Source organism: Oncorhynchus gorbuscha, linkage group LG04 (genome assembly GCF_021184085.1).
Source record: "Oncorhynchus gorbuscha isolate QuinsamMale2020 ecotype Even-year linkage group LG04, OgorEven_v1.0, whole genome shotgun sequence".
NCBI lineage: Eukaryota > Metazoa > Chordata > Actinopteri > Salmoniformes > Salmonidae > Oncorhynchus > Oncorhynchus gorbuscha.
In genome coordinates this window covers 5221282-5238563 of record NC_060176.1, presented here as the reverse complement: position 1 = coordinate 5238563, position 17282 = coordinate 5221282, and the positions used below count along the sequence as shown (strand labels likewise).

General features: G+C 42.1%; 1 protein-coding gene across 1 annotated transcript in view; it reads right to left on the bottom strand.

The window, feature by feature from the left end:
- The window catches only part of LOC124033572 (sodium-dependent noradrenaline transporter-like), a 54455-nt gene extending 38246 nt beyond the window's left edge, over window positions 1-16209 (bottom strand). Inside the window, exons 1-4 of the mRNA XM_046345627.1 lie at window positions 16094-16209; window positions 14801-15220; window positions 12433-12564; window positions 8445-8682 (exon numbers count right to left, since the gene is read on the bottom strand). Of these exons, the coding sequence (XP_046201583.1) occupies window positions 8445-8682; window positions 12433-12564; window positions 14801-15098 (668 nt within the window). The 5' untranslated portion in view covers window positions 15099-15220; window positions 16094-16209. The remainder of the gene's footprint in view (window positions 1-8444; window positions 8683-12432; window positions 12565-14800; window positions 15221-16093) is intronic.
- Between the last annotated feature and the right edge of the window lie 1073 nt (window positions 16210-17282).

Genomic DNA, 17282 nt, shown 5'->3' with positions numbered 1-17282 from the left:
GAGGGGGAGAAACATGTCTAAAGAAGGGAGACAGCTAGAGTCAGAGGGGGAGAAACATGTCTAAAGAAGGGAGACAGCTAGAGTCAGAGGGGGAGAAACATGTCTAAAGAAGGGAGACAGCTAGAGTCAGAGGAGGAGAAACATGTCTAAAGCAGGGAGACAGCTAGAGTCAGAGGGGGAGAAACATGTCTAAAGAAGGGAGACAGCTAGAGTCTCTGATCCACCTCTACGCAGACGACACCATTCTGTATACCTCTGGCCCTTCTTTGGACACTGTGTTAACTACCCTCCAGATAAGCTTCAATGTGATACAACTCTCCTTCCGTGGCCTCCAACTGCTCTTAAATACAAGTAAAACTAAATATATGCTCTTCAACCGATCGCTGCCCACACCTGCCCGCCCGTCCAGCATCACTACTCTGGACGGTTCTGACTTAGAAAATGTGGACAACTACAAAAACCTAGGTGTCTGGTTAGACTGTAAACGCTCCTTCCAGACTCACATCAAACATCTCCAATCCAAAATTAAATATTGAATCTATTTCGCAACAAAGAATCCTTCACTCATGCTACCAAACATACCCTCATAAAACTGACCATCCTACCGATCCTCGACTTTGGCAATGTAATTTACAAAATAGCCTCCAACACTCTACTCAACAAATTGGATGCAGTCTATCACAGTGCCATCCATTTGTGTCACCAAAGCCCCATATACTACCCACCACTGCGACCTGTATGCTCTCATTGGCTGGCCCTCGCTTCATACTCGTCGCCAAACCCACTGGCTCTCAGCTCACTGGTCAACATAGCAGAACCCACCCGTAGCACGCACTCCAGCAGGTATATCTCACTGGTCACCCCCAAAGCCAATTCTTCATTTGGCCGCCTCTCCTTCCAGTTCTCTGCTGCCATTGACTGGAACGAACTGCAAAAATCTCTGAAGGTGAAGACTCTTACCTCCCTCATTAGCTTTAAGCACCAGCTGTCAGCGCAGCTCACAGATCACTGCACCTGTACATAGCTCATCTGTAAATGGCCTATCCAATCTACCTCATCCCCATACTGTATTTATTTATTTATCTTGCTACTTTGCACCCCAGTATCTCTACTTGCACATTCATCTTCTGCACACCCTGCCATTCCAGTGTTTAATTGCTATATTGTAATTGCTTCGCCACCATGGCCTATTTATTGCCTTACCTCTCTTATCCTACCTCATTTGCACATGCTGAATATAGATTTTTCTACGGTATTATTGATTGTATGTTTGCTTATTCCATGTGTAACTCTGTGTTGTTTTATGTGTTGACCTGCTTTGCTTTATCTTAGCCAGGTCGCAGTTGCAAATGAGAACTTGTTCTCAACTAGCCTACCTGGTTAATTAAAGGTGAAATAAATTTGTTAAACATTTTTAAACTAACACTCTCAGTGAACAACGGGGTGTGCTTAAAAAACAAGGCAGAAAAACTTGGCACAGCACAGCGACGATGGCCTAAAAGCATTTCTAGTTTACACACATTCTCATTACTCAGTGAATGAGAAATCATTTGGAGGTATGGGGAAAGGGACAAATCAGGTTAGGGGTAATATGGGGTCAATGCTTCCTGGAACTGACAAAAGCAATATGTTAGGGGCAGAGGGGTAGAAAGTGTCTACAGTATGTTTGGAGAGAGTATTTGGTTAGGTGGAGTATTTGGTTGGGGCAGTATTTGGTTGGGGAGGAGTATTTGGTTGGGGAGGAGTATTTGGTTGGGGTTGGGGAGGAGTATTTGGTTGGGGGAGTATTTTGGTTTGGGGGGGAGTATTTGGTTGAGAGGAGTATTTGGTTGGGGCAGTATTTGGTTGGGGGAGTGTTTGGTTGGGGCAGTATTTGGTTGGGGAGGAGTATTTGGTTGGGGGAGTATTTGGTTGGGGGAGTATTTGGTTGGGGGAGTATTTGGTTGAGAGGAGTATTTGGTTGGGGCAGCATTTGGTTGGGGGAGTATTTGGATGAGGGAGAATTTGGTTGGGGAATATTTGGATGGGGGAGAATTTGGTTGGGGGGGTATTTGGTTGGGGGAGTATTTGGTAGGATATTTAATTAAAAATATTTGGCAACAATACAATGGTTGTTTCAAGATTTGATGTTTCATTCAAAATAAATCTGTTTTCTTATGGTATTATGTATAATTTAAAAGGCATTTTATCCAAGGCATTGGAAAGAGAAATCTGAGGGTCATGATGTATGTTTCAGATCCCCTGTGAGTGTTCACAATGTCTAGACTTGGAACACATGAGCTATTGACCTCCCAGCAGTGGACTTGTTCAATTAAGAGCGATAAAGGTTGTGTGATACTTCCAACGGAGGTGTTCTGAGTTCTAACCTTTTGATAATCTAATAGCTATTTAATGGATCATCTGAGCTGCTAATGGAATAAAATGGCTCTCAATTTGTGTTGATTTCATTTGGACTGGATTTGCACTCGTCATTTAATTAAGCAATGCTTGCAATTATAACCACCTGCTTCAAACATCCAAATTCACTATCACTATTTTACTATTTCAAGGTTGAAAAATACAGATCATTTGTTGAGTAACAGATTAGTTTGTTATATTAATTAGAGAATGTCATCAATAATATTACGCAAAGTCAATGTATTGAAATATCTGAACATTTTGCAGTGTCCTCAAAATATTCAGATGTTTCATTACATTGACTGCACATAATATTATTGATGGCATTCTCTAATTAATATAACAAACTGATCTGTACTCAAACTGTATAAACTTACATGACTGATTGACCTTTATTGATATAAGCTGAGACAACCCATCAGCATCATCAACACAGAAGGTATATATTTACCCAGCCTCTTGGTAGCTCAGCTTGGTTTCTGTGAATCCTAGTCTGTCATTAGGTGTTGATAGCTATGTTGAGCCTCTGTGATAGCATTGTAACTGACACCTGCTGTGTGTCCGCCCCTGGACGTTGCCATGACACTAATGACTATACTCCGGGGACCTTTGCACTGCAGCACCACAGATTGCAGGGCAGCCGTGATCAATGAAACCAATAATAAAGGCCTAATAGGAGAGGAAATGAGGGCCTAGCACATCCTCAGTCAGCTGAGAAGAGGACAGCAACACATCACACAGCAACACATCAACGTGGCCTGGTGTGAGAACCAGAGCAATGCAGCAGCAAAGGAAAAGTAAGCTCTGTGTGTGTGTGTGTGTGTGTGTGTGTGTGTGTGTGTGTGTGTGTGTGTGTGTGTGTGTGTGTGTGTGTGTGTGTGTGTGTGTGTGTGTGTGTGTGTGTGTGTGTGTGTGTGTGTGTGTGTGCGTGCGTGCGTGTGTGCGTGTGTGTGTGCGTGCGTGCGTGCGTGCGTGCGTGCGTGTGTGTGTGTGTGTGTGTGCGTGCGTGCACCACATGCCCTCAAATCTCTAAAATATCTTGAGAAAATGTCTCCTCTGACCCTGTCCATCTCTAGGGGATACAGGAGGATCAAATCTCCATATCTAAGAACTAAGAACACCTGCAGCTCCTTCAGACGCTCAGAGATCACTGCTCATTACTTAAGGAGGCAAACTGACGTTGGAAAGAAAGAGAAAGAATAGAGAGGGAAAACATGAGGGGAAGAGATAGAGAGAGAGAAATTAAGAGAGAGAAAGAGAGAAAGTAAGAGAGGGAGAAAAATAAAAAGATAAGAAAAGGACAGAAAGAGATAGAAAATGAGAGAGAGAACGAGGGGGAAAAGGAGAGAGAAAGAGAGAATGTAAGAGAGAAAGAGAGGGAGAAAAAGAGAAGGAAAAAAGAGAAAGAGGGAGAGAAAGAGAGGGAGAAACAGAGAATAAAAAAGAGAAAGAGGGAGAGAAAGAGAGGGAGAAACAGAGAATAAAAAAGAGAAAGAGGGAGAGAAAGAGAGGGAGAAACAGAGAAGAAAAAAGAGAAAGGGAGAAAAGGAGAGAAAATGAGGGAAAGAAGGAGAGAGAGAAATATGTTGACTCAGTCACTGTGATCTCTCCCAGACTGTGCAGTGGCAGCATGCAGTGGTCTGATGATCTTGTTCCTGTTCTTGGAGCTCTGTGGGAGCAGGGGGTTTATGTCCCCCACACAAGACCTGACTGAAATATACAATGAGATTACAAGTGTTGTCAGAGAAAAATCACTATCTATTCTAGAGCTCCCACTGCCTGGGTCTCTGTGTTTTTCATTCAGCCTGTCTAGAATCAACTACATTTATACTGGGATATAGTGGCTATCAGGGGAGTATGGACCTAAAGCTCTTTGATAGAACCGTTGTCAATATACCAATGATTATTCAAGGTCTGTGAAGATGGTAGAATACACAAAGAACAACATTTTCTGGTAAATAAATACAGGAAGATATGCTGTAAAAGGAACCAACTTGACTCCATTGACTTCCTATAATGACCAAGAATTGAAGGATCTATGAATAATTTTTACAGTACGGTAGAAGCAGTGGTTAAGTGGAGGGTAAACGCACGTAAACATTGTTCACCTAACTTTTGTTTCCCCCAAAAGTTTCCCCACCTTTTGCACAAAAAGGCATTGAAAGTATCCGGAGAGTAACTTTATTCAGCACAGACGGCGATCAGAGTTTACCCACCAATGTTTTTACCACTACATCACTGGGTCGAAAGAATGAGAGTGCGATTTTATGCTAGAAGAAAGAAAATATGATGCAACGGAAACTGACTGTATTCAAGTTTAGAGGGATTGATGAGAGAAAAACATTGGAGGAAATTCAGAGATGTTGATTACATAAACACACGAGACATCAATGCAGATCAGCATTCTGGTAGAGGGTCTTTCATCTGCTCTTATTGGCCGCCTGTCACGCACTCTTAGGTTGTGTCCCAAATGGCTCACTATTCCTTATATAGTGCACTATTAAAGTTTGGAATGCAAGCTTAGAATCTTTTGTTTGTGCCTCCTTGGCGCTCTACTCTGTACTGTACATCAGCTGCAGGATAAGGATGCTGCAGTATGTCCCAGTCATTTCAGACGACTTCCTTTGGGCTGCAGAAGTAATCTTCACACAGAGCTCTGGAAAGGAATTCTTTGAAGTGCAAACGGATGGGGCTTTTCGTGTCAACTTCAAACGCAGCATCTAAGCTTTTTTTATATGCCTTTCTGTAGAGCAATCGGTATATGGGCGGATGGCTTCAGACATTTTGGGGATACTTCACAAAAGCTTTAATGACAGTGGCCCACTTCACAGTGGAATTGTTTGAGTATGAGTAGGGTTGCAAAATTCCTGAAATGTTCAATAAATTCTCTGGTTTTCCCGAAATTCTGGAAAGGCGGGTTCCTGGAATGAGGAGGGAATAAGCAGGAAATCTGTAATCCTCCAACCAGGATTTCTGGAAAACCGGGGAATTTATTGAAAGCTCCAGGAATTTTGCTAACCTAAAATTAAGTGTCATATACACTGGTACAATGCAGAGATTCAATAATAATAGTCAATAAAAACACTTTTGCCATTAATAATACATTTAAAAACAGTTATTTCCTGTTTATGAAATGCTTAAGTGTACAATTTCCACTTCAAAAAGTGACCAGACTAAATAACCAAGCATCTGAAAGGTTAAGCCTACTTCTAACACATTTAGTCTCTAATGAAAATACTTAATTTGACACAGCTCATATTTGGCACTGTAGGTCAGCTCTATCCCAACGAGAAACATGTTAAAAGGCTGGTTTCTTTAATCTTTTAGATACCGCGACAGAGGGTCAGACTCAAGACACACATCAGAGGCACAGGTCAAGAACAGGACAGGACCCACTGTACTCACTCATAGAACAGGGACATAGTCCACTGTACTCACTCATAGAACAGGGACATAGTCCACTGTACTCACTCATAGAACAGGACAGGACCCACTGTACTCACTCATAGAACAGGACAGGACCCACTGTACTCACTCATAGAACAGGGACATAGTCCACTGTACTCACTCATAGAACAGGACAGGACCCACTGTACTCACTCATAGAACAGGGACATAGTCCACTGTACTCACTCATAGAACAGGGACATAGTCCACTGTACTCACTCATAGAACAGGACAGGACCCACTGTACTCACTCATAGAACAGGGACATAGTACTCCACTGAACAGGACAGAACCCACTGTACTCACTCATAGAACAGGACAGAACCCACTGTACTCACTCATAGAACAGGACAGGTACCACTCATAGAACAGGACAGAACCCACTGTACTCACTACTGTACTCACTCATAGAACAGGGACAGAACCCACTGTACTCACTCATAGAACAGGGACATAGAACCACTGTACTCACTCATAGAACAGGACAGTCCACTGTACTCACTCATAGAACAGGACAGAACCCACTGTACTCACTCATGGACAGAACACACTGTACTCACTCATAGAACAGGAACATAACCACTGTACTCACTCATAGAACAGGACAGAACCCCACTGTACTCACTCATAGAACAGGGACAGAACCCACTGTACTCACTCATAGAACAGGACAGAACCCACTGTACTCACTCATAGAACAGGACAGAACCCACTGTACTCACTCATAGAACAGGACAGAACCCACTGTACTCACTCATAGAACAGGACAGGACAGAACCCACTGTACTCACTCATAGAACAGGACAGAACCCACTGTACTCACTCATAGAACAGGACAGAACCCACTGTACTCACTCATAGAACAGGACAGAACCCACTGTACTCACTCATAGAACAGGACAGAACCCACTGTACTCACTCATAGAACAGGACAGAACCCACTGTACTCACTCATAGAACAGGACAGAACCCACTGTACTCACTCATAGAACAGGACAGAACCCACTGTACTCACTCATAGAACAGGACAGGACAGAACCCACTGTACTCCTCATAGAACAGGAACAGAACCCACTGTACTCACTCATAGAACAGGACAGAACCCACTGTACTCACTCATAGAACAGGACAGAACCCACTGTACTCAGTAGAACAGAACCCACTGTACTCACTCAGGACAGAACCCACTGTACTCAGAACAGGACAGAACCCACTGTGTACTCACTCATAGAACAGGACAGAACCCACTGTACTCACTCATAGAACAGGACAGAACCCACAGAACCCACTGAACAGGACAGAACCCACTACTCACTCATAGAACAGGACAGAACCCACTGTACTCACTCATAGAACAGGACAGAACCCACTGTACTCACTCATAGAACAGGACAGAACCCACTGTACTCACTCATAGAACAGGACAGAACCCACTGTACTCACTCATAGAACAGGAAGAACCCACTGTACTCACTCATAGAACAGGACAGAACCCACTGTACTCACTCATAGAACAGGACAGAACCCACTGTACTCACTCATAGAACAGGACAGAACCCACTGTACTCACTCATAGAACAGGACAGAACCCACTGTACTCACTCATAGAACAGGACAGAACCCACTGTACTCACTCATAACAACAGGACAGAACCCACTGTACTCACTCATAGAACAGGACAGAACCCACTGTACTCACTCATAGAACAGGACAGAACCCACTGTACTCACTCATAGAACAGGACAGAACCCACTGTAGAACAGGACAGAACCCACTGTACTCACTCATAACAGGAACAGGACAGGAAGAACCCACTGTACTCACTCATAGAACAGGACAGAACCCACTGTACTCACTCATAGAACAGGACAGAACCCACTGTACTCACTCATAGAACACTGTACTCACTCATAGAACAGAACCCACTGTACTCACTCATAGAACAGGACAGAACCCACTGTACTCACTCATAGAACAGGACAGAACCCACTGTACTCACTCATAGAACAGGACAGAACCCACTGTACTCACTCATAGAACAGGACAGAACCCACTGTACTCACTCATAGAACAGGACAGAACCCACTGTACTCACTCATAGAACAGGACAGAACCCACTGTACTCACTCATAGAACAGGACAGAACCCACTGTACTCACTCATAGAACAGGACAGAACCCACTGTACTCACTCATAGAAGAACAGGACAGGACACCCACTGTACTCACTCATAGAACAGGACAGAACCCACTGTACTCACTCATAGAACAGGAACAGAACCCACTGTACTCACTCATAGAACAGGACAGAACCCACTGTACTCACTCATAGAACAGGACAGAACCCACTGTACTCTCACAGGACAGAACCCACTGTACTCACTAGAACAGGACAGAACCCACTGTACTCACTCATAGAACAGGACAGAACCCACTGTACTCACTCATAGAACAGGACAGAACCCACTGTACTCACTCATAGAACAGGACAGGACAGAACCCACTGTACTCACAGGACAGAACCCACTGTACTCACTCATAGAACAGGACAGAACCCACTGTACTCACTCATAGAACAGGACAGAACCCACTGTACTCACTCATAGAACTCTGCAGCCGGCGTCATCTTGTACTTGGCATAAGACGTCCCATTGCCCAGGAAGGATCCGTTTAGTAGCTTGGGGTCTGTGCAGTTCGGACTGTTCCAGGCGTTGCCACAATGGAGCCAGGGCAGCTCACTGGTCATAGAGGAGAACAGGTAGTACAGGGACCAGGCTATGATGACGTTGTAGTAGAAACCCACATACAACGCTATGATGATCACAGTGTAGCCCACACCTGAGGGAGGGAGGGAGGGATATGGATGAGAGAAACAGAGAGAGAAACAGAGAGCAGAGAGAGAGAGAGATGGTTACATACTGTAGGTTACATAGGGTTACAGAAGGTGGAATCCTGCTACTCCTGTCTAATGCCAATCATAAATGTGTATGTGTGAGGGAACACAAATATCAAACAAAACTCTGCAGTGTGTATCCACAAGACCTTGGACAGCAGAGACTACTGAAAAACGAGCACAGCAGTGGAATACCAGCTAGTATTATGTTTTTTTTAAAGAACTTGAGGAAATTTGAGGATTCAACTACTTATTTTGCCTGATTCAATGTATTATTTGAGCAGAATGTGATGTGCTATAACTTTACCATCAGAACAAGCAGCAGATGAACTTAACAATGTCAGTTTAACATGGTCTTTTTTTTACTTTTACCCCTTTTCTCCCCAATTTCGTGGCATCCAATTGGTAGTTACAGTCTTGTCTCTGCAACTCCCGTACGACACAGAGCCATGCATCCTCCGAAACACAACACAACCAATCCACACTGCTTCTGGACACAATGCCCGCTTAACCCGGAAGCCAGCCACACCAATGTGTCAGAGGAAACACCGTACACCCGGCAACTGTGTCAGCGTGCATGCGCCCGGCCTGCCACAGGAGTTGCTAGAGAGCAATGGGACAAGGACAACCCTGCCGGCCAAACAACAATATACCATAAACTTAATGTGTAACATACTGTAAATCACAACACTGCCTGTAAACTTCTGGTGAAGCTTTCAGGTTCAACAGTTCAGATGTCATGGTGTGCGTGGTATCAGTATGCCATGGTGTGCGTGGTATCAGTATGCCATGGTGTGCGTGGTATCAGTATGCCATGGTGATAAGACTGTCAGTAGTAAAACTAATCAACAAACAGCCTTTATGTGTCCCTCTTCATTACAATGCATATCTATGTTTCTACAGTATATCTACTGTATGTTTATTGTTGTACAGTGTCTTGAGATTTACTGGATACTTCTAAAAGACCACATCTCTCCTTCCTCTCTCCTCTGATCAAGGCCTTTGGAAAAGTGGACAGGGAGAGCTGAAGACGGGAAAATGAAAAAGAGAGGTACTGTATATAGGAGAAAGGAGAGATGAACGAAGGAGATTAGAGGAGAAACCCAGTGGGTACAAACTGGTTGAATCAACGCTGTTTCAATGTAATTTGTCAACGTATTGTGTGTAAAATACAATGGATTTGCTAAAGCTGTTGTTTTGAGGGTGAAATTTCAACCAAAGGATCATGCAATTTTCAGCATAGACAAAGCTTGAATAAAATATGTTGAATTTTTATGTTGAGTTGTATCCACTAGCATGAAAAAAGAATAGGCTGGGCAGCACCTCTTACTGGAGAATGTATCTATCTACAGCTATCTCTTTGGTCTCCCAACCAGGGTTTTAAAAAACCACAGCCGTGCTTTGATTTGAAATTGATCACTGACACCATTGTGCTATCGTGAGAATGAGAGATCTCCACTTAAAAACTAAATAGATTCACTGTTGCTATTAAAGTCATTTCCAAAGGGTAGGTTTAAGTTTAAAATAGGTTTAACATGTAGCATTAATGATACTATTTAGGCCTATATAGCCTTTGCATCAACAGCTATTGTTTCAATTCAACTTAAAAATACACAATAAATAGGGTTAGGGTTTCAAGTTTAGCTTGATTTCAAATTGAATCTACAAGTTAATAATGAATATGTTGGATTCATCGGCTCCATCTCAACCAAAAATCTAAGTTATAGAATAGGACAAAATGAAATACAACTTTATTTCAAGTGCATTTAAAGTTTGATTTGATTTGATTTTGTCCTATTCTATAACTTAGATTTTTGGTTGAGATGGAGCCGATGAATCCAACATATTCATTATTAACTTGTAGATTCAATTTGAAATCAAGCCAATTTGGAATTAAAGCCAGACTCAGTGGCACAGAGGAAACTTTCCAAGCAGAAGATACATCTGCTTCAAATGGTGACACTGTAACTATAAATGTCTTCTTATGTAATCATATAAAGCAGACGTGTTGAAGATCGCAGGTCTGTGGAGATCTTCACAATTTCTATAATAATCTGCCCGGAATCTCCAACAGCATTGATCACTTGCATCATGCATATACTTTTAATGTAATCCTTTACAGTAATTCAGGTCATTTGGTTGTGCTATTACATGAAGCACTGTGATAACACATTAAGTTGTTGTATTAATCAGCAAAATCACTGTCATTGTGTTCCCATTTCAACTTTGTTGTGCTTTTAAATGGCTTAAAGCGCATTGATACACATTTAGGTGCCAACTAAACCAAAATCATTCATTGTTTTTCCATTGGAATTTGGTTTTGCTTTTAGATGGTTGAATGCATACTGACCACATTAATTTACAACAATTTAAATTACGTTTCTGCTTATAATTTCCGATATTTGGGAGGCCAAATTATAATTTCCGATATTTGGGAGGCCAAATTATAATTTCCGATATTTGGGAGGCCAAATTATAATTTCCGATATTTGGGAGGCCAAATTAAAATTTCCAGCATTTGCCATTTGTTTGTCAACTAAAGATTGATACATGCAGCTTCTCTTCTGTCACAACTTCTGTCTAGTTACATGTTCTGCCGAGTTACATCTTCTGCCTAGTTACATGTTCTGCCTAGTTACATGTTCTGCCTAGTTACATGTTCTGCCTAATTAAATAAAGGTTATATAAAAATTAAAATAAATGACTTGTTGTCCCAGAAGACTAAATAAAGTAGTGCTCATCAGAATAATGTCTTCCATGGATAAAATGAATGCATTAGTAATCTAGTTAACACTGGTAAATTTGTCTGTCCAAATATCATCAGTTTGACCTGTTTTAAGGAAATTAAAAGCTGAGAAAACAAAGAAACACATTTCAGAGAAGACTTTAGTTCGTCTTGGGTGCATATTTTTTGTGGTTGAAATACTGTCTGCTTGCATAACAGTGTGAAAGATAACACATTACACAAACATTTGCATTTTCTCAAGAGATGCTGAAAGAAAGAAATAATATTTCTTAACTACTGTTCCCCAGACAAAATTAACATTTGTTGTATAATTTCACTGCAAGAAATGCATAATTCTGCAAGAGTTAATATGATATGTGAGAGGTTATAGGCCTACAGGCAATGTCCATAGTTCAGTTACTATTTCATTTAACCCAAATGAACTTCAATTAGAAGTATTCATTTTATTCATGCATACAGGGATACTCATGAGTGGGATATATCATCTACATTACGGAAGTCATTTTTGCTGGACCCCAGGAAGAGTAGTTTCTGCCTTGGCAGCAGCTAATGGGGATCCATAATACTGACAACATATGAAAGGTGCATGTAAACAGCTTATACCGAATAAGACCTGAAGCGGGATATGAGCTACCGTCCGGAATACTGTGCACCTTTAAACATGGTCACTGATAACACATTGGTAATTCAACACACTTTTGGCTGTCTTTTTGACTGGGTTGCAATCTCATTCATCAACGTCTTGTCCACATTGAAATGATGTGGTGTGCCCACTGGGAAGGAACATTAAAAGAGCAGGGAAAGGACAAGAGGTGAGTGAAAAAAGAGAGAGATGTTCAAAGATAGAGAAGAAAAGAGAGGCCAGGAGCCTTGAGAAGGTGAGAGGTGGGGGATGAGGCAGAGGTCAGGGAAGAGATGGTATACAGAGATGGAGAGAGAGACAGCTCACCTTTAAAGACAGGGCAGATCTTCCAGACTGTAGCAGCTCCTTCCCTATTGTACTGTCCCAGGGCTAGTTCCATATAGAACAGAGGCATCCCAGCAATCACCAGGAACAGAATGTAGGGGATTAGAAAGGCACCTGAAATCACCACAAAACCCCACAAAACAACGTTTTTGAACGTGAACCTTTTGGCATTTGTGTTGCAGCCAAGACAACATATTTAGCATTTTGTGGGTGTTTTCGCCCTGGCAATTTGTGTTGATAATGATATCTAAAGAAAAATCACATGAAACAGACATCAACATGGACTCTCCAGGCACAGACAGTGAATTGTCCATGCTTGGTAGCTTTTTATGTTCCAGTGAATTTGAGGAAGAATAAAATTCCCTTCATCTAGTATAATTAAAAATATCTTGTATGCAACATTTTAACAAAAAGCTGAGCATTGGGCTGCATTACATACAGCCTTTCAGAGAGCGCCAAATGAACATGACCCACAGCTGAAGAGTTGGCACCACAGGACACAACACTGCAACACTCAGTTCACCAGATGAAGATACACATGTCTATTTTCACCACGTGAAGTGTAATGCTGCCAAAGGGGACAGGAAATCTAGTAAACACTAGTAAACACTGTTATTACAACAAGCTACTGAAGGTCTGTGGTGGCAAACCCAAAATGTCACTTTGTAATTAACAACGACCTTTGGTTTCTTAACATTCACTCGGCTCGATTATAGATATATTCAGGTGCAGTTTTTATGTTTTGTCTTGTTGTGGTCATTTGATTTGGTCATTGTTGGCAGTCAATCATCTCTGTAGTTAGCCTTTGCTTTGTTGTTCATTCTTCAGATCAGTGATAACCCTGACTGGCACTTCTAACAGATGTTATCTGAAACTCTTCTTATCAAACCAATGCAGCACACATATTACAAGTGATTTGCTTACTTGTTCCACCACCACTACTGAGCCACTGAAATATATATGCCTAAGCCATTATTATTTGCTCTCAACCTGGTCTCAGAGCATTTTGTATTACTCTGTATGTAAATCCGAGACATTACATTTTGTATATGTTAAGAATCACAATTCGTATTATATGTTACAAATTAGCAAAACGTACAATATGTTACGAATTTGCAGAACTTATGATATGTTACGAATTCTAGCTAGGTGGCTAGGTGGCTAATGTTAGCTATCGGGCAAATGTTATCTAGGCTAAGGGTTAGGGTTACGGTTAGGAGTTAGGTTAAAGGGTTAGGGGAAGGGTTAGCTAAAAGGGATACGGTTTGGGAAAGGTTAGCTAACATGCTAAGTATTTGCAAAGTAGCAAGTATTTGAAAAGTTGCAAATGAGCTAAAGTTGTCTGTCATGAGATTTGAATTCGCAACCTTTGGATTGCTAGAAGTTAGCATTCCATGCCCACCCACCCCAACCATCTGTAACCATACCAAAGTAACATGTCATACTAATTTGAGTGTCAGGGATACATTTTTACTATGTTAAGTCTAGATTATGAGACCAGGCTCTTAATGGTCTAGACCACATGTCGAGGCCTGCAGGCTGGATCTGGCCCTCGAGCCCATTTAAAATACCAAAACCACCTAGTTAAAGGACAATTGCTTAGCAGATTTTGACTGCAAGGAAATATAATACATTTTAAGTGTGGCCCCCCAGACCCCGGTGAAGACCGAATGCAACCCGCAGGAAAAATGGGTTAGACACCTCTGATCTAGACACATTTAAATTAAGTTATTAATTATTAACATATTTGCATAGCTATCTGTTCAACTGTGAGTATTTAAATATTTCCCATCAGCAATAAAGCACTTATGAGCCAGCAACTGGTTTGAATGGGTTATGAGTGAAATCTTTACAGTAAGATACAGTAGCACCCAGATACAGTGAGTGTATTTGCAGTTGAGTCAACCACACTGACCTGAATGAATTTATGCAGTGAGGTATTTCCGTTTTCCTCTTAATACACTGACCTGAATGAATTTATGCAGTGAGGTATTTCCGTTTTCCTCTTAAACTACACTGACCTGAATGAATTTATGCAGTGAGGTATTTCCGTTTCCCTCTTACCAGCAAAGCCTCTTGGCTCAAGAAAGCCTGCGCAAAGCTATTTGGGGATTTCAAAAACTCACTGACGAGTGACTGGTACGTATGGTAGCATTCAAACTAACAGATTGGCACATTTTATTATAAACTTGCGAAGAAAGTTATTACACAACAGTAAAACAAACTTGATATTAGTTCCAAAGCAGTCTCGCGTTGCCATACCAAGCCTGGTTCTCTACGAGGATAGTTCCAAAGGAACCTGGGAAAGTCTTAACAGAAGATTTTACAGAAGTTATAACAGTTCACTCACCACCTCCATTCTTGTAGCAGAGGTAAGGGAATCTCCAGACATTGGCCAAGTCCACTGCGAAGCCTATGACGGATAGGAGAAAGTCTATTTTCTTTCCCCATGTTTCCCTCTCCTCCAGCTCCTCAGCGGTGCAGGGGGTGCCGTGCGTGCTGGGGGTGGGCATGATGGTCGAACTGGTATACTGGACCCCATTTTGGTCCTTCACCAATATCAGTTCCACCTCCTTCTTCTCCACATTGCAGGGTTTCAGCGGGGCCACTGATGACAGCTTGTGGTCTGGCAGGACCTGGATGTTCATTTTTTTCTCCGGTGTCGGTGTGCAGCTCGCCGACGGCCTTGTGCTTTCACGGCACGGAGGAAGTATCCGTGGCGGAGGTGATGCTCGCGCAGCAGTGGACCGTGACGACGATGGGAGTCCCGCTAGCGTGGAAAGGCAAACTCTGCATAAGTTAATATTTTCTCCACGAACTACAGTGGACTCCACCGCATTCATCGGCTAGATATGTTTAAAAAAATACATTCATAAGTTTGCAGAGCTGGAATAGTTATGATAAGTTTTATAGCTACACTGGCGCACAGAGAGGAATAGTTATGATAAGTTTTATAGCTACACTGGCGCACAGAGAGGAATAGTTATGATAAGTTTTATAGCTACACTGGCGCACAGAGAGGAATAGTTATGATAAGTTTTATAGCTACACTGGCGCACAGAGAGGAATAGTTATGATAAGTTGTATAGCTACACTGGCGCACAGAGAGGAATAGTTATGATAAGTTTTATAGCTACACTGGCGCACAGAGAGGAATAGTTATGATAAGTTTTATAGCTACACTGGCGCACAGAGAGGAATAGTTATGATAAGTTTTATAGCTACACTGGCGCACAGAGAGGAATAGCCAAAATATGGGTGATAGGAAAGGATTTCCTTGTTTCAGAAACCTCAGTCATGTTTTACAAATACATTGTCTTATATGATATTAAATCATATAAACTACTAGTCATGCTATTGGAAACATATTTCAAAATGTTCAAAAAAACGTAAATAGCTGGTGAACGTTGTAGAATAGGTTTAGGCTATCCCATTGCTCCTGCGTATTTATCATAATCCCCGTGCGCATTTGTTGAACGGAGCTAAGCAACATTGGTTAATCAATCAAATTTATACAAACTAGCAGCAATACACCATAAAATATCAACTAAAAGTACAATACTATAGTCAGTGATGTATAGTATCGTTATTAAAGCACATTAAAGCCCATATAAATAGAAGAGGAGCGACGGTTGGTCCGTACTTGTGAAGCTACGGACACCTCTCCATGATCCGTTGCTGCTGTCGTCCTGCTGCGTCTGAGGAGAGACTGCCCATTCTGATGGAACTTTAAGACTCGCCTTCTCATGAGAGATAGACGATATACATTCAGAGCTTTTAAATCAGGTCCTCTCTCTCTCTCTCCACGTGATTTTTTATAATTGAACATGTTCTTTCTGCTCCTCCCTCCCTCACTTCATGTTGGATCTTTCTTGGCACGCCGTTGTCACTGTTGTGAAGTGCGTGCCAACATGCGCCCGTGGTCTCACCTCGCCAAACCAATCCTAAAGGAATATACCTCGCAGCACCAGTCCTAAAGGAATATCCACTACGTGACCAAAAGTATGTGGACACCTGCTCATCAAACATCTTACTCCAAAATCATGGGCATTAATATGGAGTTGGTCCCAGTTTTGCTGCTATGACAGCCTCCACTCTTCTGGGAAGGCTTTCCACTAAATGTTGGGACATTGCTGCAGGGACTTGCTTCCATTCAGCCACAAGAGCATTAGTAAGGTCAGGCACTGATGTTGGGCGATTAGGCTTGGCTCGCAGTCGGTGTTCCAATTCATCCCAAAGGTGTTTGATGAGATTCATTTTAGGGCTTCTGTGCAAGCCAGTCAAGTTCTTCCACACTGATCTCGACAAACTATTTCTGTATGAACCTCACTTTGTGCACAGGGGCATTGTCATGCTGAAACAGGAAAGGGCTTTCCCCAAACTGTTGCCACAAAGCTGGAAGCACAGAACCATCTGAATGTCATTGTATGCTGTCGTGTTAAGATTTCCCTTTAATGCAACTAAGGGGCCTACTGCGAACCATGAAAACATGTTTTTTCCATTATTCCTTCCCCACCAAACTTTACTACGCATTGGGGTAGGTAGCGTTCTCCTGGCATCTGCCAAACCCAGATTCAACCGTTGGACTGCCATATGGTGAAGTGTGATTCATCACTCCAGAGAACGTGTTTCCACTGCTCCAGAGTCCAATGGCGGTGAGCTTTACACCGTTTCGACTTCAAATAACAGCACTTACAGTTGACTAGGGCAGCTCTAGCAGGGCAGACATTTGACAAACTGACTTGTTGAAAAGGTGGCATCCTATGACGGTGCTACGTTGAAAGTCACTGAGCTGTTCATTAAGGCCATTCTACTGCCAATGTTTGTCTATG